Source organism: Sylvia atricapilla, chromosome 5 (genome assembly GCF_009819655.1).
Source record: "Sylvia atricapilla isolate bSylAtr1 chromosome 5, bSylAtr1.pri, whole genome shotgun sequence".
Lineage (NCBI taxonomy): Eukaryota > Metazoa > Chordata > Aves > Passeriformes > Sylviidae > Sylvia > Sylvia atricapilla.
This window is the reverse complement of record NC_089144.1, coordinates 56944855-56969732: the sequence shown is the minus strand read 5'-3', so window position 1 is coordinate 56969732 and position 24878 is coordinate 56944855. Positions and strand designations below refer to the sequence as shown.

Below are 24878 nucleotides of genomic sequence, written 5' to 3'. Positions count from 1 at the left end.
GTGAGACAGAGCCTCAGCCAGGCCTTCCTGAACACAGCAGCATCATTCCACTGCTGAGACCCACTGCGAACTTTCCCATGGCTCAGCTGTCTCTGTGATGGGTAAAAAAATCATTCTTGTGCAGACAACACACACAGGGTTTATGAATCACTTGAATGTCCTTTAAATCCTCAAAGCAGGGATTAAGTAGGACTTAAGAGGAACATATGACTTGTGCTTGTCCTCAATACAGTGGTGACTTTCATATTATGTGAAGAAATAGCTCCTTTGATTGTTCTGTGTTTACTCGGAGCTAATGTCACTGGATGTCTGTTGTTTCCCCGGCTAGAATGAAAGAGCAGCCTGGTCTGCTCCTACAGCTCTTCCACAAACAGGATTCCACAGCAAATGAGTCCTCCAACCCCTGCTGTGCCAGGTCCTAGCAGTGCTCTGATTAATTTAATGCTCCGAGTTAAAATTCCCAGATCGCCCCTGCGGCTGGCTGAGTAGGTGGAGTTCTTTGCCTCGGTGGGCTGGCTGACAAAGTGAATCTTTGCACAAGTGAATTTGATTTCTGTACCAGTTCCTCCTTAATGAGGAGGATTCTCCTTTATCTCCTTCAGTTGATTGTTTCCTCCGATTTTGCAGCACAAAGGTCAGAGTTCTGCTCCACGCTCTGGTTTTCCAGCTGGTAGCAATCCAATGAGATTTGCACAGTCACAGATGCCTGTATGTTAGAAGGGTGATCACTTTTTATCAAGGTTAACTCTAAAAGTCCACAGCTGCGGATAACCTGAAACCACCCATGATTTGTGATGAATTTAATTTAATAAATTGCAGAGACCAATTAGAGGATTTGGTTTATGTTGAAATACATTATTTTTACACATTTTCTTTTTTTTTCTCTATCCATTCACCATCTTTAGCTGCTGTATTTAATGTATTTTCAATCTCTGCCTTTTCCCCACAATACAAAATATCCAAACACAGAAATGTTGTTGCAGATGAAGATACCTGATATTGCTTCTTAGTGATTAGATTTCTATCCCTTTTTATCAGTTGAACAAAACATCATAATTACTTTTCTATTGCTTTGCTGTTGTAGGAAATTGGTGTCATTGAACCATACACAGTGACCTCAGGCAGGTCTAGGTAAAATTTTCACAAGGGAATCTGAAATCCATCCATAGTTTGGGAACTCTAAATAAGTCTACATTCATTCACAGGAGAAAAGGGATGATTTTACCATGTGTAAAACATGCCAGCACACTGGAGGCCTGGATGGTTGGGTATTACCTCTCCTTGCAGGTAGGCAGGATTCCTTTCACTTCACCCAGGCCGTGGCAATTTCCATAGGTAAAATGTTGGCTTGTGAGGGCAGAGGCAAGCACCACCTCTTGTTTTTAAACTGTAAAACCGTTTATGCTTTTAAGAACAGCAGTTTATGTTTTTTAACTGTATCAGTAAGCATGAGGGAAATCAAAGATTATGATTAGGACAGGCTCTGAATCCAAATGATCAAGCATAGATCACCTTGAGGTTTCAGGCAAACAGCAAACTTCCTTCCATGAGCGGGTTTTTGCTGGCTCCTGCCACACATCCCAGAGGCTGAGATCTCTGCCAAGGGTTTGGGGATGTGCCTTTGACAGTGATTACCTGCTCCAAAACACATATGAGGGTGTAGGAAAAGCAAATATTTGCTAAGTCTGGGTGAGAAGAGTGGTCTGATATTCTGGCTCGGATTTGGAGCATGCCGGTGTGTGTCTTCACCTCTTACATACACTGTTATTAGCAGAACATTTGGAAGTAGCTGCTGGCAAGGTGTTTTGCCCTGTGCTGTTATGTTTGCCCTAAAACATCCATCTTGCCATGCTCACAGCTGCCTGTCCCTTGCTGAAAGGCTCTCTCTGGCATGCCTCACACTATCAATGTATTTCTCTGCTACGCAGTACAATGGGATCATTATTCTGGGATCAGTCCTTAGACACCGCTGAAGGCAGAAAATAATGCTGCAAGTGTTGAATATTAACTCACTCACTGTTGCCTTGAGGCAATTGGACACAGACAGGAGGTAAAGGCTGCTGAATGTCCTTTCTCTTTTCCTACATAATGCACAAAGATTTGAAAAGCGGGATATAACAGGACAAAAGCTTTAGAAATTCTAAAGGCAAGCAATTTGTAAATAGATCAGCAAGTTGCCACACAGGGAGGGAGAGATTTGTCTGAAGTGTAATGGCCCTACTGCAATGTGCTCCCTAAGCACTCAGTGGCATTTTAAACACCGTGAGGCTTGATTTTGAGCCTTCAAGTGAAAATTAATCGTAAAAAGAGGTGCTCAAAACTCAAGAGCTACGATCTAACAAAGCACTTAAGGAATACAACCAAGAGGAAGCAGACCATCCCCTTCTGCCACAGGTGGCACAGAAGAGGCTCCAGAAAGGGAATAGGTCACAAACTTCTTGAGTCCAGAACAGACCCTGGCCCAGATATAAAGTAGGACAAGACACAAAAAAGCAAGACTGAGAAGCTGGAACAACAGCAGTGCCCAAGGCACAGAAAAGATGGGACATTGATGACCTGGGAGTGTCTGAGGGGTGCCTTGCTGCCTTCATTTTGGGTAAGACTTAGAATTATTCTGAAGCACTTAAAATCACCTGGGGACAAGGCTTCAAAGCATCTGGGTCTTTAATATGCAGTAGCCGCCGGTGTTTTTGTTTACTCAAGTTCTTTCTTTTTCTGTAAATAATTGCTTCTGCTTCACTTGAGCTGTCTCTCCAGCAGACAAGAAGCATTCTGGGCAGGCAGGTCAGCAAGAACCCTGTTCCCGAAAGAGAACATGCAACTTTAACTCTAAATTTGGGCTCTAAGGCAAGTATATGTTTGAAACACACCGTTAAGCAATTTTGCCTCTCCTGCATGCTGAAAATAAAGCAAGAGGAAGCACTGCTGCCAAAGCAGCTCTGTAAAGCAACCTGAACTGGGAATTTTCATCAGGGAAGGACAACAGTAGCAGGGAGCATTTCCAACCCTCTGCCACAGACACTTGAACTACCTGCTCAGCATTTTCTGCCCTTGTTTGGTTCTTTCAGGCTTTCTACAGGCTTAGAGCTAGGGCTAAAGATCCTGAGTCCCTCCAAGAGATAAGGACCCCCTTACTGCCAGGCTTTTGATTGCCTTCATGTCTTTTAAGTTACCCAATTTCCTGCTGCTCTGGCTCTGCTGCACAAACACCTTGGTGCTGATGTTTTGTGGTTTTGTCTGTGCTCAGGCTATGTTATTACATTTCTCCCAGATGTGCAGCTACCTCTGGCCTTCCTTTTGCAGTCTCCTGGCACTGTAGCTGCCATCTATGATCCCTGCCAGGCTGCAGCTGCTCTCCTTTGGCCTTACCTGTGCTGCTGCTCTCTGTCTTGTCTTCATATCTGCTCCACTCTGAGCAGCAGATGCAAATGACCTTGTGTTTTCTCCATTTCTTTATTGTGAGAGTCTTGTTTGGTGTAACAACTGCTAAAGCCTGGCTGCTGGACTGCAACACACCCTCCTCCAAATGTTTCCTTCAGTAGATGCATTGGTCATTCCCTGTTTAGTCTTAGGGAAAAAGCTTTGCTGGGTCCCAGCTGAGGCAGGTAAGGATCACTTTCCTGATTACCTTGTTTTGACTATCAGTCCCTGCACTGTTTATGCTGCTAACTCTGTTTGCTCTCGCTCTTCTTCATTTTTGATACCCATGGCAAGACATCTGGTGCTCAAATCTGGCCTGTGAAGTGCTGAACGGCACAAATTCTGCTGCAGAGTGCTACGAGCCGTGTCAGAGCAGGGCATGCAAGGCCTGTCAGACTGTGAGAAGGCATTGCTCCACTCCTGATCAGCTCTTGCCAGAGCTTCCTCCAGAGCCAGCTCCCAGAAAGCCAACCATCCATTTCCTGCCCCTAGAGATGGCCATTTGCAAAGGTGTCCTGGAATGGCAGGAAGATCCCAAGTGATCAGTGCTCACCCTGACCATGCTCTGCAGTCCACATTGGTGCCTGGCCAATGGAATAGTCTGGTTCCAATAAAGCCCCTCTATCCTTAGCTATGAAGTTATTAATTTCCTGATGGCAGCTCTTATATCCTCAGGGATTCCTGCTTTAAATAAAATCCCATCTTGCACATGTGCACACACACAGAGACACAAACACTCAATCCTTTGCCTAGTAAAGAGATGGGCAGTGCCTGTGCTGCTTCCTCCTCCCAGCAGAGCTGCACACTCTGGAGACAAAGTGATTTCACACCTTTATCATGGCACCCAGACAGCTTCCACGAGCACTCAGCAGCTCCTCACTGTGCTCCCCTGGTGCTGGAGCTCATGCTGCATCTTCCTGCCATGCCCCAAAGTGACACTGGGACTGTCCCTCCCCCTGGGCAGGAGCAGCAGCACCTTGTTTATCTGGCTCCATCCCACTGGTGTCAGGGCTCCACCAGGAAGTGCTCCAGGTGCTGACTTTGCAGCAAGGTCCAAGCTTTCTGTGGCTCTTCTGTTCCAGGGGTTTATAGCAATTTGGGACTGGTTCCCCGAGCTGGATTGCCTTTACCCTGTCACATGGGGCCTTGACTGCTGCCAAATCTTGTCTCTGTGAGATAACTTCTTCAATAATTCTTGTATCCTGAGAAGCAGGAGGACAAAAAGAAGAATCTAGTAGTTTATCTTCTCTATGAACCACTAGAAATCCTTCACCACTTTTGCTCTTTTGAACATTTCCTTCATGGCTCTAAGGTTTTTGAGGTATAATTGGAAACATTGAAGAGTTCATAGATGTCACTTTTCTCTGAAAGCTTCAGCTTATCTGTATTCAGTCTCATATGCTGTTCTGAGGGTCTGGAATCATGGCTGAGGCTCCTTCTCCAGCACTTCTAGTTCTGGTGGAAATTGCCCTCAGCCACTGCCTTGGTGCCTGAGAATCCCTCCACTGCATGTCTTAGTTTCTGCTGGGAGCATACATGATCAGGATCCCAACATTCACCTTCTGCCAGGTGTGATAAAGACAGTCATGGATCCGGTGTAAGATGCTGCCCTGACTTGTAGGAAACACTGAATACTTCTGAATTTGATACACCTAATTGAGCCTGACTTCTATTACTGCTGGACACTGGTGACTTCAACCCTGCAGACACTGGTTTGGCATCAGTGTAGATTCTCATTTTATGCAGATACCTCTTGTTTTTCTTTTTCAGTGCCAGTAATGTACACTCTGCTCCTTTCTTTGTAGGTCTCTTCACATCTCTCCTTTACATCTCTCCTTTTCAGGAATTTTCCCTCAGTAACACTGAGAGTGCCAACAGACCGCCGTGTTTTGGTAACCTGAATTTCAAGTCTGCAGTCAGCTTTTGAGGCAGGCACCAGCCTGCCTAAACAATAAGGCAACATTTTGGGAAGGCTAAATGAGGTCAGTGAGGAGTTCTCCCTCCACATGTCTTGCTCAGTGATGGGTGGTCATTCTAAGTGTCCTTTATCATGAGATCAAGTGATAATGTGCCATGTTTCATGGCGACTCATCAGGAGCCTGCAACTGTCCACTGGCCTTAAAATATCCTCTGCCACGAACTCTAGGTCCCATTGCTGCAGTCTAATGTTGCTGTTAATGAGTGCTCCTGGAGTTCTGTTGCAGCTGACCTTGCAGCCCAGCTAGGGCTAAACCTGGCTCTGATTTTGTAGGGTAGCTGTGATTATGGATGTGGCAAGACTGGTAGATTGTTTGAGCATTGGGAGTATCCTGGTATGCCTTGGGTTCCTAAGGCACACTTTGTTTTCTTAGAGATTTCCACTAAGTGTGTTTGTTCAGCCTGGAGAGGAGAAGGCTTTGGGGTGACCTCACTGTGGCCTTGCAGTGCCTGAAGGGAGCCTCCAAAAAAGATGGAGAGAGACTCTTGACAAGGGCCTGGAGTGACAGGACAAGGGGCAATGGCTTCACACTGACAGAGAGGAGGGTTAGATGGGATATCAGGAAGAAATTGTTCCCTGTGAGGCCTTGGCACAGGTTTCCCAGAGCAGCTGTGGCTGCCCCATCCCAAGGCCAGGTTGGATGTGGCTTTGAGCAACCTGGTCTGGTGGAAGGTGTCCCTGCCCATGGCAGTGGAGTAGAATGGGATGATCTTCAAGGTCCCTTCCAACCCAAACCATTCTATGATTGTGAGATTCTACCACTCACCACCACTCAGCCTCAAGCTTGGGGCTTCATAACAAGGCTTGTTGTTTCCAAACCATCACCATTTTCTGATTCACTGCTGGGCAGCTCGATGCCATATGAGGTGGGGCTTTGTTCAGATATGTGTCAGAATCTTTTTTTAAAGGGTGGAATCATCCTACAGATGAACTCACACAGGAGCAAACTCAGACTTCCCAAAGCTGACTTCTTGGTTGTGCATTGCAAGGACCCACTGCAAGGACTGTTTTGGGGACTTTATAGGAAGATATTTGCTCTGGTGGTGCTCTGTCCTCCTCAGGTGTTCCCTTCTCTGACAGTGGCACTTCATGTGGTGCTCACCCCTCCTGACCCAGGGAAAGGTCTCTCTCTGCACTTGGTGGCCAGCAGCACTCTTGATAAATATATTCTTGCTGTGGTGCTTTTACAAGATCTCATAATAAGTCATCCAATTATGGGAAGCCAAAAGTGGCTTCCATTAAGAAAAAAGTCCTGTGTGTTAAAAACATGAGTATGCTTGTTTCCATTTCTGATTATACATCTGCTTTTGAGGAGGACAGAAGAAAGCTCAACCTCAACCTAATACAGAAATTTTCTGCTCTTCCCTGCCCAGCCATTTTCCTATTGCCACACTTTGTGTCTTTCCAAAGCACTGATGTGGGATATAAAGGCAAGGCAGGAACACCTTTTCTCTCCAGGCTGATCCTAATGGCACAACTATCACCAGTGAGGGGAGTTTTTGCTTCCTTCTTCACAGGGATAACTCCCAAGCTCTCCTCTTCCCTCTGTGTAGCAATGGGACTGGGTCTACTCCTTGACTTTTTTTTATCACATAGGGCCCGTATTTAAGGCTTTAAAAGAGAACAGGACAAAAAATTAAATGATATATCAAGAGGGAACCAAAGTCATTGTCATCTCCCATCAGGTACCAGTTCTTTGAAGCATGAGATTTGATTATCCCGGTCACAAAAAATGCCTAATAATACTGAAGGATATTAGCAAGGCTCATAAATCAGTGTTAAAAGATTAAAAGCTTTTAAAGGACTCTTTGTGCCCCTCAAGGAAGAAAATCCAGCTGTCAACACCACAAGCTCACCTTTGGTTCCATCTGTTGACTTTTTCCATGTCATGAACCAGAATGATTTACAGAGCCTCTGCACAACAAATTTGGGCCAGAACATCTCACTTTATCCTCTGCCTCCCAAGGCCATTAAATGAGGTGTGTAGTGACACCTGCCCAAATCATTGGTGGCTTTAGGCAGCTCAAAATGGAGCTATAATGTTCCCAGATTGCTTTCCAGGCTTAGATGGATTGGGATTACAGTGCCTATGGGGAACCATAGTGTTCAACCAACCAGGACATCCTTTGCCATTGGATTTCACAATGGTTTTTATCACACAAAATGTCTCTTTCAGAGGAAATTTTTGGGGTAACTGAAGACACAGACAGAAATGATGCCATGCTCAGAAATCCACTGTGCTTCTGCATCCGTTGACTTCAATCAGGATTTTCCAGGTTCCCTGATGACAGTGTTTATAGCCTGTTTCACTGTGTAAAACCAATGCTTATTTTTTTAATCCTGTTTCAGATTCACATTCATTCAATACAATTCTTTTTGTAATCCTCACAACACACAAGGACTTTTAATCAACAACTCGATTCTTTCTTTCTAAAACAAAACCAAAAACAAACCCCAAAGCAAAACAGAAAAAGAAAAAAAATAATAAAAAAAAATGCTGTTCTTTCTCATCACAACAGTACTACCAGACTTCCCACCACAAAAAACTGCAAAGTTTTTTGCAGTTTTTAGTTTCCCTATGAAAAAATTTTGTTCCTGAAGAGAACTTCTCAGTGTGGCTCTTTGGGGAGATTACCAGTTTGACTGCTGCTGGCCATTTTCTTTAATAAGAATGTAGGAAATAGCAGCAGCCTGACTTTAAATTTGGCGGCAAGCTGGATTCTCCTTCCATTCCTCAACATTTAAGTGAAGCTACTTAGCACTATGATGTGGAACATATGACCTTCTTGTAAGCCCTAGTTACACTGCTCATTAGTCTGTGTACTTTAACAAGATTTTATTGACCCTGTGGCTAATAGCCCACTTAGAAAGATCCCTCCCTTTCAGCATGACGGCTTGTCAGTAATGATAGCTGGATTGCAAAGAGAAACCCCACAGTTCAAAGCTGTTCAAAATGAGCAGGGGGAAAAGCAATATCTCAGTTTGTTCTTTTGATGCAATGGAAAAACAAAGGTTGCTATCAGTCTTTTTTTTTTTTTTTTTTTTTTTTTTTTTTTTTTTTTTTTTTTTTTTTTTTAATTTCATTGCCTGATGTGCACGCAGCTCCAATGAGGATTTGGGTTCTGCTGTGCTAAGGCAGCTCTCAGAAACCAGTAGCCTAAGGAGTCGTGACAGGCAGAGGAAGCACTTTTAAGTCCTGTTTTCCAGATGCAAAAGCAGAACGTATAGCCCTGCCTGCAACCCTGCAGGAAGCCAAGGGCAGAGCAGCACTGTGAACTCGGGCCTCTGCTTGTCAGATCTGCATGTTCAGCCCACTCCTGAGCATCCTTTGGGCTGGGACAGGGGCACAAAGAGCTGCAGCAGGGGCAGGGGAGCCCTCACTTACAGAACTCCTTCTGCACAGCTCCTGGAACACTCTGCAGGCAGCCGTATCCCCCAGCCAGGGCATCCACTGCCATAAGAAGATGTTGACTCAAAGGCTGTCACTGAGTTTCTCGAGGGGTTGAAAAACAGCCTGGTTAGTTTAGCTGATGGGACAGCCTTTTTTTGGTGGTGGGGAGTTAAGTTTTTACAGGGTCCAGGGCTGGGTGCTGGTGCTGAGCTGCTGAATTTTGGACAGAAAATTGTGCTTTATTTTTCACTAGAAGAAAATCCTCTCTTTTTGTGTTGTGTTTTGATTGTTTTGCCCGGGAGTGGCAGAAAGAGACTTTTCTCTTGCTCACAGCTTCATCAGAAGTTTCTCACAAAACTTTCAGCATAAGTGATACTAAAAAAAAGCCCAAATCAAACAACAGCAAAACCCACCCTTGCACCAGGCTAGACAGGAAATCTGTTTGTTTCTTTACACTTACCACTGAGGTGGTGAATGCAGCATGCTAACTACGTGTGATTGCAGCACTGCCAGGGATAGAGGATTTTAGAATGGTTTTTATTCTTGTAAAAAAAAATGAATTAAAAATAAACCACAACACCATAAAAAACCCCTCACCCCAAACAACAAAACATGGGCATAAGTAAAGGGAAGGGAATAAGATACAGAAACCACCAGGGAGGTCAGGTGGTTAAGTATTTTTGGACTGCCAAGGTGGTGATCTTAAGTGAAGATAATGTATTATGCAGTGGAAAGCTAATGAGACCAGGTCTGTTAAACACGGACTTGGTGTTACTTAGCTCTGGAGTGCTTCAAATTACACAGGCACGGGTTGTATTTGATCACCGCTGCCGCTCTGACAAAGTGAGCAGCAGGCTTTTATATAATGCGAGTGATCATATACTGTGGGGAACAATCCTGTGCTGGCAGGGGAGGCCAGCTGATGGCATAATGGGTCTTTTCCATCTCGAAGTTATGTGATTCATCAATTAAACGAATTCGGTGGGATAAAGCAGCCTGAAAAGGATACTGTCCCTGCCTGACGATTAACCCTCCCAATTCCAGCCACTCTGCTGGGGATTTAGCCTCCACCAGCGTGTCCAGGAGGCTCCGGATGCGCAGCCCCGTTCATTACCGCGGCGGGCCGGGGGCCGCGGCCAGGGGGCTCTGGGAACTGCGGGTGCAGCCGCCGCCCTCCGGGACCGCGGCCCCGCTCCGTGCGGGATGTGCGGCCCCGCTCCGTGCGGGATGTGCGGCCCCGCTCCGTGCGGGATGTGCGGCCCCGCTCCGCCGCAGGTGCTGCGGGGGAACCTGCGGGGAACGAGGCGCTGTCCCGCGGTCCCTCTGCGAGTCGTGAAGCGGCTGCTGGGCGCACCTGTCCGGGCTGCCCGTGCCTCCCCTGGCGGCTGCCCGGGATCCCGCTGGCTCCCGCAGCCCCATCCCGCGGCCCCATCCCGCAGCCCCATCCCGGGGCCGCCCGCATTGCGTCGGGGGCGCGGCGCGCAGCGTGCGGGGGCGGCCGGCCCGGGGGCAGCGCGCATCCCTCCCTTCTCCGCCGGCCCCGGCCCCCGGCTCCCCCGCCCTCCCGATCCCCGAGCTGCACCAAACAGCTCTCAGGTTTCTGCTGATACTGCAGCGTCAAGAAATGGCTCGAGTTTGCTCCTCGCTCTTATGCATTCAGCAGCCCTCTCGCTCCTGCCGCACGCGTCCAGCTCCTGCCTCCTCCTGCCACCAACGCTGCTGCTGCTGCCGGGACGAGCCAAGACCGACTCCGGGGATGCGGCTGCAGGGCTGCGGCGCTCTGACATCTCCCCCGCCGCCGCTGCCCAGCGCCAGGCTCCTTTTCCAGCTGTCCTAAGGGAAGAGAGCTGGAGAGCCAGCAGCTATCTAGGACTCCTTCATTTTATTGACTAACTCAAGCCTTTTGGAAAAGGTACTTTGCGCTCTTTTCCACGCACACCCCCCACTGCGGTTCTCAGCAGAAACTAATTAAACCCACTCGCCCTTGGTGCAGCCTAAGACAGTGTATGAATATTTCAGTGTCTCGCAGGCAGCCCTGTAAAGCGATCGCTGTGTTATAAAGAGGGGCGCAAGAGGAGGAGGAGGAGGGTTAAGTTTGCCGCTGCGGTTTTTGTTTTGGTTTTTTTTTTTTTTTTTTTTTTTTTTTTTTTGATGCTGCTGCAAGGCGACTTGACGCATTCCGGCACTGGCTCCTACTCCTGAGCGTCGCGTCTCACTCGGAGCAGGTAAGGAAAAGCCCCTTCTCCCTGCCGCTGTTACACTCGATTTTGGACGGTTTAGGTCTGGGATATCGACCTCCTTCCCCTGTCTCTCTCTCTCAGTTACCTTTATCTGCTGCAAAGCAGGAAAGGAGATGCTTTGCTCCCCCTCTCCTAATTCCGCGCCCCCCCCCCTCCGCCCCCCCCACCAAGTTGGTGTGGTGAAGTTGTCAGTGCTCAGCTAAATCTCCACAGCGGGGAGCGCGGTGCTCGGGAGACTCCTTGCAGGAGCTGACCCCGCTGAAGTTGCCCGGGAAGCCCTCCCGATGAGTTCGGGGCACCTTCCTGCCTTGGAGGCCTTGGTGCACGTCCGGGAATGTATAGGGACGCGTAGAACTCCGCATGTGCTGCCGTAGTGGGCAGAACGGGATGTTCCTGCTGGTGTGAAAGCCAATCCACTGCGCCTGAGTGTGTGTGTGTGTATGTGGAGGGGTTTGGGGGCTGGTTTATTCTGTTTTTCTCCTCCCTGGCAGCCTCCATCCTGCAAGTGAGCTTTATGCCTTCAAAGCAGAGTATTTCCATCCCTCTCTCCCTCCCTAGCGCAAAAGAGGAGAGGACCGGGGTAGTGGTGGTGGTGGGGGGGAAGGAAGAGGCAGGTGATAGAAATTTGCTGAGTTGGCATTGCAAGGACTCGCCTCCCAGCCGGCCCGTGATTTATGTATTTATTTCTATATTTATTTATTTATTTTATGTGTATGTGCGTGTGTGTGCGTGTGTGTGTGTGTGGTAGCCTCGTGACAGCAGCTGCGGCGATGGTCGAGCCGGCGAGAAAAGCGGACGGATCGAGTTAAAGGCTAAAGGAGACGGCTGGGGAGGGGAGCCCCAGCCTGGGGGTGCACTCCATAGACCTTCAGCCTCCTGGTTTGGGGGACAGGACCCCTCACCTTACCTGCCCTCTGCCCCCCCTAAAGGTACTTCTTCCCTCTTTCTTCACCTTCCCATCATCCCTGATGCCTCTCCCTTCATCCCGCCTCTCTTTTCTTCTTCTGGGTATTTCCATCCTTTAGGGTCCACATCCACCCCTTCCTCAAGCTCCCCATCCCACCTCAACCCTCCCACCCTTGAACCGCCCTGGGTCTCTCTGTGCTCCTCCATCCTCCTCCTCCTCCCTTTCCCTCACTTCTCCCCCTCCCCTTGGTCCCCTTTCCTGTGTGCCACCATGACCGTGATGGCTGGAGAGAACATGGACGAGACTTCCGCGCTACCTGGCCACCCCCAGGATAGCTACCAGCCCGCTGCCCACGACGACCACGAGTGCTGTGAGCGCGTGGTGATAAACATTGCAGGACTGCGCTTTGAGACGCAGCTCAAGACTTTAGCCCAGTTCCCCAACACGCTGCTGGGCAACCCCAAGAAGCGCATGCGCTACTTCGACCCCTTGCGCAATGAGTACTTCTTCGACCGCAACCGGCCCAGCTTCGACGCCATCCTCTACTACTACCAGTCCGGGGGGCGGCTGCGCCGGCCCGTCAATGTCCCCCTGGACATGTTCTCTGAGGAGATCAAGTTTTATGAGCTGGGCGAGGAGGCCATGGAGAAGTTCCGGGAAGACGAAGGGTTCATTAAAGATGAGGAGAGACCCTTGCCGGAGGGGGAGTACCAGCGCCAAGTGTGGCTCCTCTTTGAGTACCCAGAGAGCTCTGGGCCGGCAAGGGTTATTGCCATAGTGTCTGTCATGGTGATCCTCATCTCCATCGTGATCTTCTGCCTAGAGACATTACCTGAGCTGAAGGAGGACAAGGAGTACACAGTGCATCGCACTGACAACACCACCCAGGTCTACAAATCCAACATCTTCACCGATCCCTTCTTTGTTGTGGAGACCCTGTGCATCATCTGGTTCTCCTTTGAGCTGGTGGTGCGCTTCTTTGCTTGCCCTAGCAAGACTGATTTCTTCAAGAACATAATGAACTTCATTGACATTGTGGCCATCATCCCTTACTTCATCACCCTGGGCACGGAGATGGCCGAGCGGGAGGGGACTCAGAAAGGAGAGCAGGCCACCTCCTTGGCCATCCTGAGAGTCATCAGACTGGTAAGAGTCTTTCGAATCTTCAAACTCTCCCGGCACTCTAAGGGCCTCCAGATTTTGGGACAGACCCTCAAAGCAAGTATGAGAGAGCTAGGTTTACTGATCTTCTTCCTCTTCATTGGGGTGATTTTGTTCTCTAGTGCGGTATATTTTGCTGAGGCTGAAGAACCTGAGTCTCATTTCACAAGTATCCCTGATGCTTTCTGGTGGGCGGTGGTATCCATGACCACTGTGGGCTATGGTGACATGTACCCTGTGACAATTGGAGGCAAAATCGTAGGCTCCTTGTGTGCCATCGCTGGTGTGCTGACAATTGCCCTGCCTGTACCTGTCATCGTGTCCAACTTCAACTACTTCTACCACCGAGAAACAGAAGGGGAAGAACAGGCTCAGTTACTTCACGTTAGCTCCCCTAATTTAGCATCTGACAGTGATCTCAGTCGCCGCAGCTCCTCCACAATCAGCAAATCTGAGTACATGGAAATCGAAGAGGATATGAATAATAGCATAGACAATTTTAGAGAGGCTAATCTCAGAACTGGCAACTGCACTGTAGCCAACCAAAACTGCGTTAATAAAAGCAAGCTGCTAACTGATGTGTAAACAAAAAAAAAACAGAAACAAAACAAAACAAAATCCCCACTCACAGCTTGAAGACTTTAGTGACACAGTCACACTTTGTAGATGCTTTACTGATAGTCTTTGAATGCTTTATTTACCTCGTAAATGCATTGTTGCATTGCAAATCTTTGCTCTGCGATAAAGAAGCTTCCAGGATCCATGAAAGATAAAGTTTTGTTTATTTAAAAAAAAAAACCAACAAAACATTTTCCACCTGGCAAATGATAATCATTTGAACTAGTTTAGTTTTAAGCCATTATGATGCTAGACCTAAACTTTTCCTCTCCTATCTCCTTTTTTTTTTCTTTTCTTTTTTTTTTTTTCATTTTGGATAAAGTTATCTTAAACTAAGAAAGTTTTTAGAGCTATTAAGCATATGCATGGATTCCAGTAAAAATATTCTGAAAAACTGCACAGTTGCAAGAAAGTGCATCAGATAATAATAGTAAAAAAAGATCAGCCAAAACCTGCGGTGAACATTTGCCGTGGTGTTTATGAAGGAGTGCAAATTTTCCTTCCGCCCCCTCTGTGAAAGATTCCATCCTTCCAACCTACAGATCCACACAGCACCTTATTAAAAAGCCTTCTTAAGCCTGGTCTCTTTTGCTGTCCATAGAAGAAATATCCTAAAAGGAGAATAACAAACAAAACTGAAGACAAAACATCTGCAATGCTGCTAAGTTCTCTCACATGCAGATGATAGAAACACACTTCCCCCTCCCCCACCCCCCGCCGTCCCCCATCCTCATTCGAAACTGGATACAAAACTTTAAACCCCTCTGTTGCAAGATAGCACAATGGAGTTTAATATAAGCATGTTTGAATTTGATACTATTTATTTTATGATCGCATGCTTGAAACGTTACCTCAGACAATAGCGGATAAGCTTTCGTTTGAACTGAATCTTCTAAAAATAGGTCCTTCCTCCTCTCTTTTTTTGTTTCTTTTCTTTTTCTTTTTGATTTGCATTCACCAGAAGTGCACTCCTTAATTTATTAAATCGTTGACTAGTAATTTAAAGTACTGTATTTAAGTGCGTATGTTAGTCAAATGGGAACAATAACTTTTGGAGATCAAAGCATGTTCAAATATTCAGCATTATGGCCTATTTGATTAAAGTGTAACTTGAATTAATTAGTGCATGAAGTCAATGATAATAATAATAATGATGATAATAATAACAACAATAATGGTAATAATAAAAACTTTTAAAAAAATGCGCTTGATAGACTGAGGGCCTGAATGAACTGATTAGAGAAACCTGATTGTTTTCCTGCATTGCTCAGGGAAATATGTTGGCTTTTGTCTAGGCATTGTCGGAAAGGAACATATCCCATCCCTTAAAGGAAAAGCTATAAGGAAAATTAAGAAGTCAAGTTATATATAGCAACACCTAAAAACCTAGTATCCTCTATAGATGAAAGGTGCAGATGCATGCTTTTTGGTGCATTCTCAGAATGTAAATGAAACTTATCTATTATATGCATCCAAATTGCAGCAGCTGGTTTCTTTTGCAGTCATCAGTTGAGACTTTTTGTATCCCTCCCAAAACTCACTGAAGAGACTCAGCAGATTGATTGACAGAGTTGTGCAGTGCCTTTATCTTACACCCCCAAAAACTGCTGAAAGTGCCTCCAGGAACTGAGTGGATCAGAGACACCGAGGGAAAGGACAAGGAATCAGTCCAGTGTCAGGAGTGTCCTGTGCTGTCTACTGGCACAACACGCTTAGGGATAGAAAGGCCAAGTGTGAGTGAGAGGGATGCAGAAGAGGTGGGAAGAAGCCACCAATGCCCTTGGAATACTTTCCTTCCCCTGGCAGTCTGATGCTGCAGGGCTCTGCATTGGCTTCTGCCAAATATCTCATAGTCATGAACATGCAAGGCTTCAGGTTTCCCAGGTTGTTCATAGAGGCATCACTGCCATCACTGTATCTGCCTGCCCTTTCCTGAGGTGGCTTTTTGGCATCTTGTCCCTGCAGGGCAGGGAGCAGGAGGAACAGGAGCCCTGGCATTGTCCAGTCAAGCAACCAGACTGGAGGACTGTGCTCTTCTTTCCCTTAGATTCCCCAGCAGGTAGATGGGAAAGGTTTTGCAGGGCCCTCCCATCCCTGTCTCTTCAATCCCCTTTCGGATCTTAGATCCTACCACAGCCTTTGAGCCATGTTCTTCTTCCTCGTCCCTGATCTTACTCTACTTCTATCATTTCCTGGTGAGGGAAGCAATGCTAGGAGAAGGTATCTTCTGCAACATGCCAGCCTTGACTGCTAGGCCCTGGAAGATAAACAACCTTTGATCTGAAAGAATGTAGGCACTAATCTTAATTTTTCAAATGGTCAAAGTTGAGGATCTTCATTCTGCACTTAGCGTGTGGCCAACTGCTGTTGAACACATCTCCTTCCACACTGTACAGATCCTTTCCTCCCCAATCTTTCTGATATATGTATATATGTGTATAACTATATCTATATATATATATATGTATGTCTGCTCCTGTGTGTGTCACATATGTGTGCAGACACATGTATATATAAAATAAAATCGAGGCACTTAGAGCTAAAAACCAACCCTAACTCTGCAGTTACGCACAAGCTTGACCTGCCAGGTGTCCAGGAAGACTTGACTTTATTTCTCACTGTGTGACTTCTGTGAATCTTAGCGATAAGAAAGATCAAGAACTGAGGGAGCTCTAACTCCTGCAAGAAGTGCAAGGCATCAGATGAAACAGGGCATTACATCCTCGAGGCAGATGTTGTAAAGCTTCTTTCCTGTTCCCTACTCACACCCTTGCCCATTGTACACCTCTCTCTCCCTTAAATTCCAGTGGTCCTGATCTTCCCAAACTCTTGAATCATAGGATATGACTTTTGATGTCAAAATGACTTTTGAATGCTGCACTCAGCTTATAAAACCACCATCTGACTAAACTAAACAGCAATAATGAGTTCAGTGTTATGGGACCGATGATCAGAAGGACACATTTGGGAGATGAGGCCTCACTTGGGTACTTTCTGCCCCAGCTGGGTGTGCACACCTTAATTTAATGTGCAGAGGGATGATCATTCTGCTTATGCACAGAGAAAAGTGCTGCATGCAGCTATTCCTTGTCAGGAGACCGGGACGAACCATAAGAACTCATGGTTTAGGGAGCCTGAATGTTGCTTTGTCCATTTATAGCTCATTGCAAAGGATCTCAAACCATATGGAGTACAGGAATTAATCTCATGTAGCATAGGCATGCATTTTCAACAAGTTTGACACAAAAAAATAAACAACAAAAACATGGTTCTTACTCCCTTTACACAGGAGTGCTGAAATGTCTTTGTGGGCCTGAAGGTGCACTTAAAAAACTGCCTGTTCCTATCAAAAAGCATCCCTTCTTTATTTCTTTCTTTTCTTTTTATCTCTCTCTCTCTTTTTTTTTTTTTTTCCTCTTTTTTTTTTTTTTTTTTTTTTTCTTTTGGCCCTTATGTTTCTTTTTGCCACATGTGGACTCTAAGGGGTTTTTTATCTAACTGGAAGAGGACTGGCAATGAGCTGATGGCCAATGTAGTTCTTCTCTGAAATTGTCAAGAGAATTCCTTTGGTAGGGACCTCCTGGAAGCAATGCTGGTTAGGGAGCCCAGTAGATACGGTGGATTTTAATTTGATGAGGGGAAGGCAGCTTTTGCAGCAGGAGGAGGTACATTCCCCAAGCCCTCTCTACCAACCCCTGTTCTGTTCTTCTCTGTGCTTCTTAGCTGGTCCTGTGCAGCTTTTCCTTCATCCACTCAGGGAAAAGGGTGAGGGAATTTACCTGGCAAGGGCAAGGCAGCAGTGCACTGCAGTGCAGAGGCAGGAATGAAGCAGAGAGTCAGTGGGCAGGAATCCCATAATTTGGTGTCCCTGCCAGAATTCCCCATCTGGTTCTACCGTACTTAGCTCTAGTGCACTAGGGAGAGGCAGAAGAGCAAGGGTGAGAGTGGGAATGAAGGTTCCTTCACAGAACCAAGGGGTTGCTGCAAGACTGCTGACACCTCAGACCCTCTGTGTGGCAGCTCCAGCGCAGGTCATGAACTGGATTTAGTCACCTTCATGAGGAAGTTAGGGTGGAGTAAGCCAGGCTGTGAGATCAGCATCCTAACAAACCCATGCAGATTTCCTGCATGGGGTCTCCTAAGCCTTATCTCCACCGGGGACTTCAGGAAAGCTAATCCGAATTAATGAAAGGTGTGCATTTAAAGTAGATTTGTTAAACTGCTTTAAAGCCCAGCATGGACATTCTGTTGCAGTATTAAAGCAGCCTTAATCTGATTTGGAGTCATTCTTTTTGAAAGGGAAGTAACCTGAATTGAATTAAGGCTGCTTTAATTCCGAACACAATGGGGCTTAATGCAGTTTACCTCATCTGCCTCACAAGTCCATTCAGACAGATAAGCCCATAGTAATCATTGGATGTACTGGAAGTGACCCCACTGTGCAGGGGGGTGCCCACATGCACCAAAACTCTTGGTACACGAGTGCTGCAAATTCACAGCCTGGCTTACTGAGGGGAAAGCTAACACTCCATCCTAGTGCCAGTTCTGGTGAGTCTCTCCCTTTCTTCCTGGCTTACACCTTTGTGAGGAAAATCCACCCTGCTGCCTTCAGGGAAGCCGAAAACAATCGTGGCCCAAGGAAATTAATTTCCACTTTACACAACTGCACACGTGCTAGCCTGGTGTACTGTTAGTCATGTGGACAAGCTCTTGTGAGACAGAACAAAGCACTGGAGACAGACAGAATTCAGCCACCAAAGTCCTCTTGTTTGCAGCAGTGATTTTTGTCCACGCAGAGATTTCAGAGATCAGACCCTTCTTAGCAAACCAGCTGTGTATCATTCATTGGAGGCTGCAGCAGCCCAAGTTGGCAACAGGAGCAGTGGCAACTTGTGACTTTTTCTTTACTAAGGGACAGTCGTTTTCATTAAGGCAGAAGTACAGGAAGTTAGTTTCTGGTGTGAGAGAGCTGAAGCCGAAGGGTAACCTCAAAACCTGCTGATTTTAAGGAACTGAGGGGCGAGTTTCGCTTTTCCATAGTCCACACTTGAACAGTGCAGTTTCTTACATGTGCGTTTATTAAACAAAACACAACCAACACTAGGTCAGGAACATCTGAAATTTATTAGAAAGAGGTGGAAAGAAAGGCATATTTTAGAACAAAATCTTCTGCATACATATGCAATACCCAGAGAGAATGTATTCCTTTCCAAATGCTACCTTGATAACTGTTGCTTGAGGGGTGACATTCTGGATTAATCTTTTCCCCTAACGTGAAGAAGGGGGAGGTACTGCAGCTTTTCCAGGAATGGTCTGATCCTGTAGGCTTCCAGCAGCCTGATGCCAGTGATCCTCAGAGTAATTTCAGACTCACAGGGATGCAGAGTCAGCTCCAAGGTGTGATTTAGCCTCTGTAGCCGCAGAGCTGGACGGAACTGGAAAGCTGTCCTTGCAATTGCACAGCAGGGCAAGTTTGTCCCAGATCTGCCTCCTGCAAGTCTGGAACAGGCTACTTTTCTGAGATGCTTTAACCAGGGATCTACACTTCGGTTTTGGTTGGATTTAATTCAAGCTGAGTTTCTTTTTCTGTTTTCAGTTGTTCTGGATTTTCTTAATCAGGTGTAGGGAATTTCTTTTTTCTGAAATGCTTATCAAGTATTCTTAAAGGTGTCAGTATTTGTATCTGCAAAAAAAAATATAAAAGAAAAAAAAAGAAAAAAAAAAGAAACTTCAGGGTGTTCTACTGTTTCACTCAATACAGGTGAACTTGCCACTGGTGAGGTCAACAATTTATGCTGTCAAGGCATAGCATGCTTTGATATTTTCAAAGGAAATAAAATGAAACTGAGGTCTTAACTGAAATTTGTCTCAAGGTTTCTGTTAATATCTATGTAATTCTGTATATTTCATCTGTTCACAGGCTATAGCAAATGTCACTACAAGTTATATATGAAAAGAAATCATCTTCCATTTCTAGTTTCTATAATGAAATGAAGGCACTGCTTTCAGTTTTTTTAGGTGCATCAGTCTTTGATCCATGTTATTGTTTCAGTGACATTTCTATAATGTAATTGGGATCAAATGTATATTTTACTTTTGTACAAAAGTAAAAATGATATTTTTATGACTAAATTCAGCAAACCCTTACCTGTTACCTGCTATGATGAAATCTTTTTTTTTCCCCTTTTCTTTACATGTAAAACATTGGAGGTTTTGCAGTATGTCAGTTTGAAATGAATGAATAACAGCTGTCAATAGAACTGTAAATGGCCTCTCAGACATACCTCTGACTTTCAAGATCAAATATTGCCAATGTGAAATATATAAACTGAATAGTCTCCATATGAAAGTGCACCATCAGGGCAACAAACCATTTAAGCTGACACAGCTGTACTTATTTCCACCACTTACCAATCGCTTATACTTTGGGTCAAGTATGTACTTCATTGTCACATTACAGCTCATTTTACTTCCAAGTAGTGAAATTGTTTGACTTACCATTTTTAGAACATCTGATGTTATGAGTTCTTGAACTATTTGAAATGCATAGTTTTCATCTATGCAGTTTTACCTGCTTCTGTACTCGTTCATCTGTTCATACTTGGCATCAATTAAAGATAATTTTTAAGGATCTTACCCAGGTTTATTCTGTCTGGTTATTTTCTGGAGTCTTGTTTCTTGGCTGTCACTATTGGCCAGTTCTATCTGAAATGAATGGTTGCTTTATTGACAGTTTTCCTACTGAGCGGTGTAAGAAGTGGCAGTGTAGTGAGTGGGAAATGCAGCTGTGGGCTTTGAGAAGCTTGTAAATGTCAACTCAAGCTTTACAGTGCAATTAATCCAAAGGTTTGGCTTCTGCAGGTTTTATACCTAGCCCTGAATAATGTTCTGGGGCCAAACTGTGCTGCCCTCACTTCTGAGACATCACTCAGTCCCATCAAAACTCAGAACCGGGTTAAACCTACTGCCATGAACACTGATTGCACCTTTCCAAAGATTTGTGACTGTTAATTAGCATTATCATCTAAGTACAGACTTGTAACCAGGTTTCAAACGACTGTGTGACCAACCATGGGCTTTGGGTTGAGTTGGATGTCAGCAAATCCAAGTAACTTGATGTTGTTTTCTGTGGAAAATTGCTTTATCAAGGCGTGTTTTGTGCAGAGCCACATGTGCCGTGTCACAGTGTTGTGTTGGAGGCAATGACATAAATGCTCATTATTTTGTGCCAAAGCTGTTGTGTGTTGGGAGTCCACCTAGAGATGGGTTTTTCAGGAGATGGGGGCAGTTCCCAACAGTGGGATGTACAGAGAGGGCTGACTACCCATCAGTGAAATGAAGTCCGACCTTACACGAGGCAGAACATTCTGTGTGGCCTGTCCTGTGATTTTGTTGCCTGACTTGTTTTGACTTCTTGGTCAAGAAAAGCTTTTGTCAATGAAACGCTCGTTCATGGGGGCTTTGAGTGTTTAGTGAGTTGATTGAATGTCACTTACAAACTGTCTGAAATAGTTTTTGTTGGGTTGTCAGTAGGGTTGCAGTGATCTTAAAATGGGTCTGGTCCAAGCTGTTTGTCTGTTGCTGGCTGCTTTGTGGTGGTAAAAGGGGGTGATGACTGTCATTGAGTTTTGCTGGCTCTAGGTGTGTCTAAAGTCTAATTGTTTCTCTCTTTTCTCTTTCTTGTGTTTAAAAAACCCAACCCAAACAAAAAAGAGCTTGTTTATCATCTCTGCATTGGAGATGTTCTCCCATTTGCTCTTAGCAAAGCTCCTGTTATTTCCCCGTTGAAACTTTGTTCCGTCAGGATCAAGTCCTAGGACATGATTTTGCTCTCTAAAATTACTCCATTAAACAAAACCCCAAAAACTCCAAAACAAAACCAAAACTAACAAAAATCCAACCAACCAACACTGTGTACTGGGTTAGTTGAATCTCTGTGTTAATTCCTTACTTAATCTCAAAAGTAAATGTGTGGGGTTTTTACGCCAAAATGGAAATCCTTCTAGGTTGTATTTTATGCTTCATAAACTTACAATAAGGTTGTATGTTGAGTCCTTCCTCTGGTTACACCAAGCCATCTCCTCTACAGGTTCTCTCTAAAGCATCCTACACTGAGGGGAAAAAATGTCTCTGCAGTTATAGCTTAGGTAACAGACATGAAGATCCATGGAATAAGCTCCTTTCCTCTTCAGCTGCTCTGGCGAGTGTGTTCTAAGAGGAGCAATAATTCAGCAGATTTTCAATACAGAGAAGGACTGAGTCCATTCAGTAACAAGATGCTATTTTCCTGTTACCTTCTTTGTATAATATTGATTATTTCAACATAAATTTGATTTATCTGGCAGTTAATCTTGGAAGTTGGTCAGTTTTCCCGTACTGTTTGATTAATGGCTACAAAACAATTGCTTTATGCAATCCTATGGATCTCAGGTGTGAATATACATTCTCTTGCCATGCAGAACCCAGGTCTTTTATTCTTCAACGAATAAGAATCCTAAAAGCCCCCCAAACCATAAACAAACTTTTAGCTCGGGAAGCAAAACCAAACTTTTCTGATGAGTGCACCCTTCTCCAGAGGTAAAGTGTTTCCCATCCTCTGCAGCATCTGGAGCAGGTGCCTTCAGGGCTGGCAGTTTAAGTCAGATGGTCTGGCTGCCAAAGCAGATCAGACATCTGACTCAGGGCTGTCCCCAAGAGCAGCTGCTCTGGCCTGCCACAGCCAAACACAGGCTCCTGAATTAACCCTGAGCCCACAGGAGTAAATAGGGTTGTATCTTTTCCCCTCTGAAGGCTGTAAAACACCACGATTTAGTGGTCTTTTTCAGTCTGTGGAAAGAGGAAGATGAGAAATTTTCTGTGCTCAAGGCTTCTACCAGGTACTTTTGGGAGTTGCATTACCTCCCATGGCTGCCCTTGCTATAAAAATGCTCACTTCACAGAGTGTTAGATGAAGCTTTGGAAAATCAAAGAAGCTTTAATTAGCACAACAATGCTTCAATCCACTCAGCTTCTCTAAGAGCTTCCTAAAATACCTCACATTTTATTCCAACGTGAAGACAATTGCGACTCTTGAATAGAAACCTTTTACAGCTAGCAGAAGAAACTGTAATTGTAGATGGTATATTTGGTGACCTCCTCTCACTAGGTAGGAACAGTAGCACATTTGGCGTTGGAGCAGGGGACCCTGCTCTTGTTACAGGGAAAGCTGCAGAAAAAGCACTGGTTGATCCTTAGGAGGAGAACAGGTCAAGGACAGGTCCATTTCATGGATCACCCTCTGCACCCCTCTCACCTGTTTTCAGTTCACATAAGAATTTTGCTGCAGTGCAGGTGCAAGAGAAGGGGCATTTAGAGTCCCACATCTCCTAGGCTGATACTCAGATGGATCCTCCATCTCTTTTGTCATGAATACTGAGAACACACAGTAGACTTTAACTACTTTTTTCAGATTAGGGAGGATAAAAAGGGGATTTTAATTTATTGAATGTTTAACTCATTGCTATTTGGCTATTCTGGACACAAATCTGCATGCAGAATTCTGCACTAAACTCTGAATGAAGGATTTTCTAGTTTCCTGTGGCAGCTGGGTCATGACACATTCTGGATTGATGGTGGGAGCTGAGACTGGAAACAGGGTCCTGCCTTCAAGTGGAATCACTCAGGCAATGGTAGGTGTTTAGATGTATCTTTGCTTTCTTCCTTGAGTCTTCTGTTCTGTTTTCAATGCATTCCAGTATTCAGCCCTAAAAAAAGGACAATTCCATCTTTCAGGGATGTAGCTCTCCTTAGGTGCTTTTCTATTTAGCCAAACAAACTTGATTTGCTGGAATTTGGCTGTTGTGGTTTTGAATGCAAATAAATCACTCACAAATGTTCCTGAAATACTGATGGATATGCTTATTGCCCTCTGCCCTGACACCTTCAGCTTCAATTAGTATCATTAAGTTTGCTTGTTTCAGTTGTAGTTTTTTGGTTGTTGTTTTTTTTTCGTCGTTGGTGGTGGTGGGGGGGTGTTTGGTTGTTGTTGGTGTGGTTTTTTTGGTTGTTTTTTTCTGTTTGTTTTTGACAGAATTTGTAATGTTAGAAGGAGAAATAAAAAAATATCATGCTACTTGGGGTACATACCCTTGTTAGCATTATTTAGGTGATTAAAAATGGCTGGCATTCCAAGAAAAGGATATTTGCTGTTAACGAGGCTTTAAACTCTTGCGGTATTTAATATTTTAATCCTGAAGAGCGTCAGGTGTGAGTACTGCAGGAGCAGCTGCTGGGTTTGTACAGTGACAGGGTGGTGTTCAGAGGCTATGCACTTCTGGGGTAACATCCACAACTGGTCACTGGAGTGTAGGGATGCAGCTGGAACTGGGCATTGCCCCGCTCAGCTGAGACCCCAAAGTCACTCTGAGTGATTGCTTTAATTCAACAGAAGGATGGATTAACTTTAAAGCTCCAAACACCAAATAGGAAATCTTTTTGCCTGTGATACAAACTGCTCTGACACAAACTTCCTTGTATTGAACAAATTTGTGCAATAAATCATGATGGGTTAATGTCTTCCTGTGGATTTCATGCCACATTGGCTTCTGGCATTTTGGCTCTTAACATTTTGCACCCTTTTCCTTTATGTTTTTATTTATCCTCCTGTGTTTCAGACATAAAGGTGGCATGAACCGGATGACTCCCTGTTTTTTGTTTTGTTTTTGTTTGTTTTTGTTTTGTTTTGTTTTGGTTTGGTTTTTTTTTTGTCCTGTGGCCAGTCTGTCAAAAAACACACAGTTTGTGTGAAGTTTTTGCTGAGTCTCCAGCAAGTCTGTATGTTTGGTGTGGAGATTTTGAACCCACTGCTTTGGTCCTCTTGGGGTAATGTCAAATTGATCTCCAGCACAGAACCTTGTCAGCATTTGGTATGGGGAACGCAATAAGATCTCAGTGTCATTGCAAACTGTGAAGCCTTTCTGGTGTCTGGGCAGGCCAGGAGTTCTGCTCTGGTCTGCTTTGGCTCTGTGTCTGTTTGCCCTGTGAATTTTTCATGTGCTGCTCTCATCCTTTGGTAGCATTTCAGTGTTGGAGAGAAACAATGCTCTGTCTCAGAAGTTTCAGAAATGGGAAGGGGCCTTTTGTGTCAGTCCCTTAGACCAGTCAGGGGTATGGGGATGCTCAGGC

General features: G+C 45.2%; 1 protein-coding gene and 1 long non-coding RNA gene across 2 annotated transcripts in view; both read left to right on the top strand.

The window, feature by feature from the left end:
- LOC136361573 (uncharacterized) overlaps window positions 1–24878 on the top strand; it is a 230469-nt gene that overhangs the window by 151736 nt on the left and 53855 nt on the right. The gene's annotated exons all lie outside the window — the stretch shown is intronic.
- Window positions 11782–14415, top strand: LOC136361571 (potassium voltage-gated channel subfamily A member 1). Its single transcript, XM_066319584.1, has one exon. It carries the CDS (start codon window positions 12207–12209, stop codon window positions 13680–13682), a length of 1476 nt encoding a protein of 491 aa, XP_066175681.1. The 5' UTR covers window positions 11782–12206; the 3' UTR covers window positions 13683–14415.

Excerpts from the sequence above, each read along its gene's own strand:
- LOC136361571 (XM_066319584.1), top strand. The coding sequence starts at position 12,207 with ATGACCGTGATGGCTGGAGAGAACATGGACGAGACTTCCGCGCTACCT.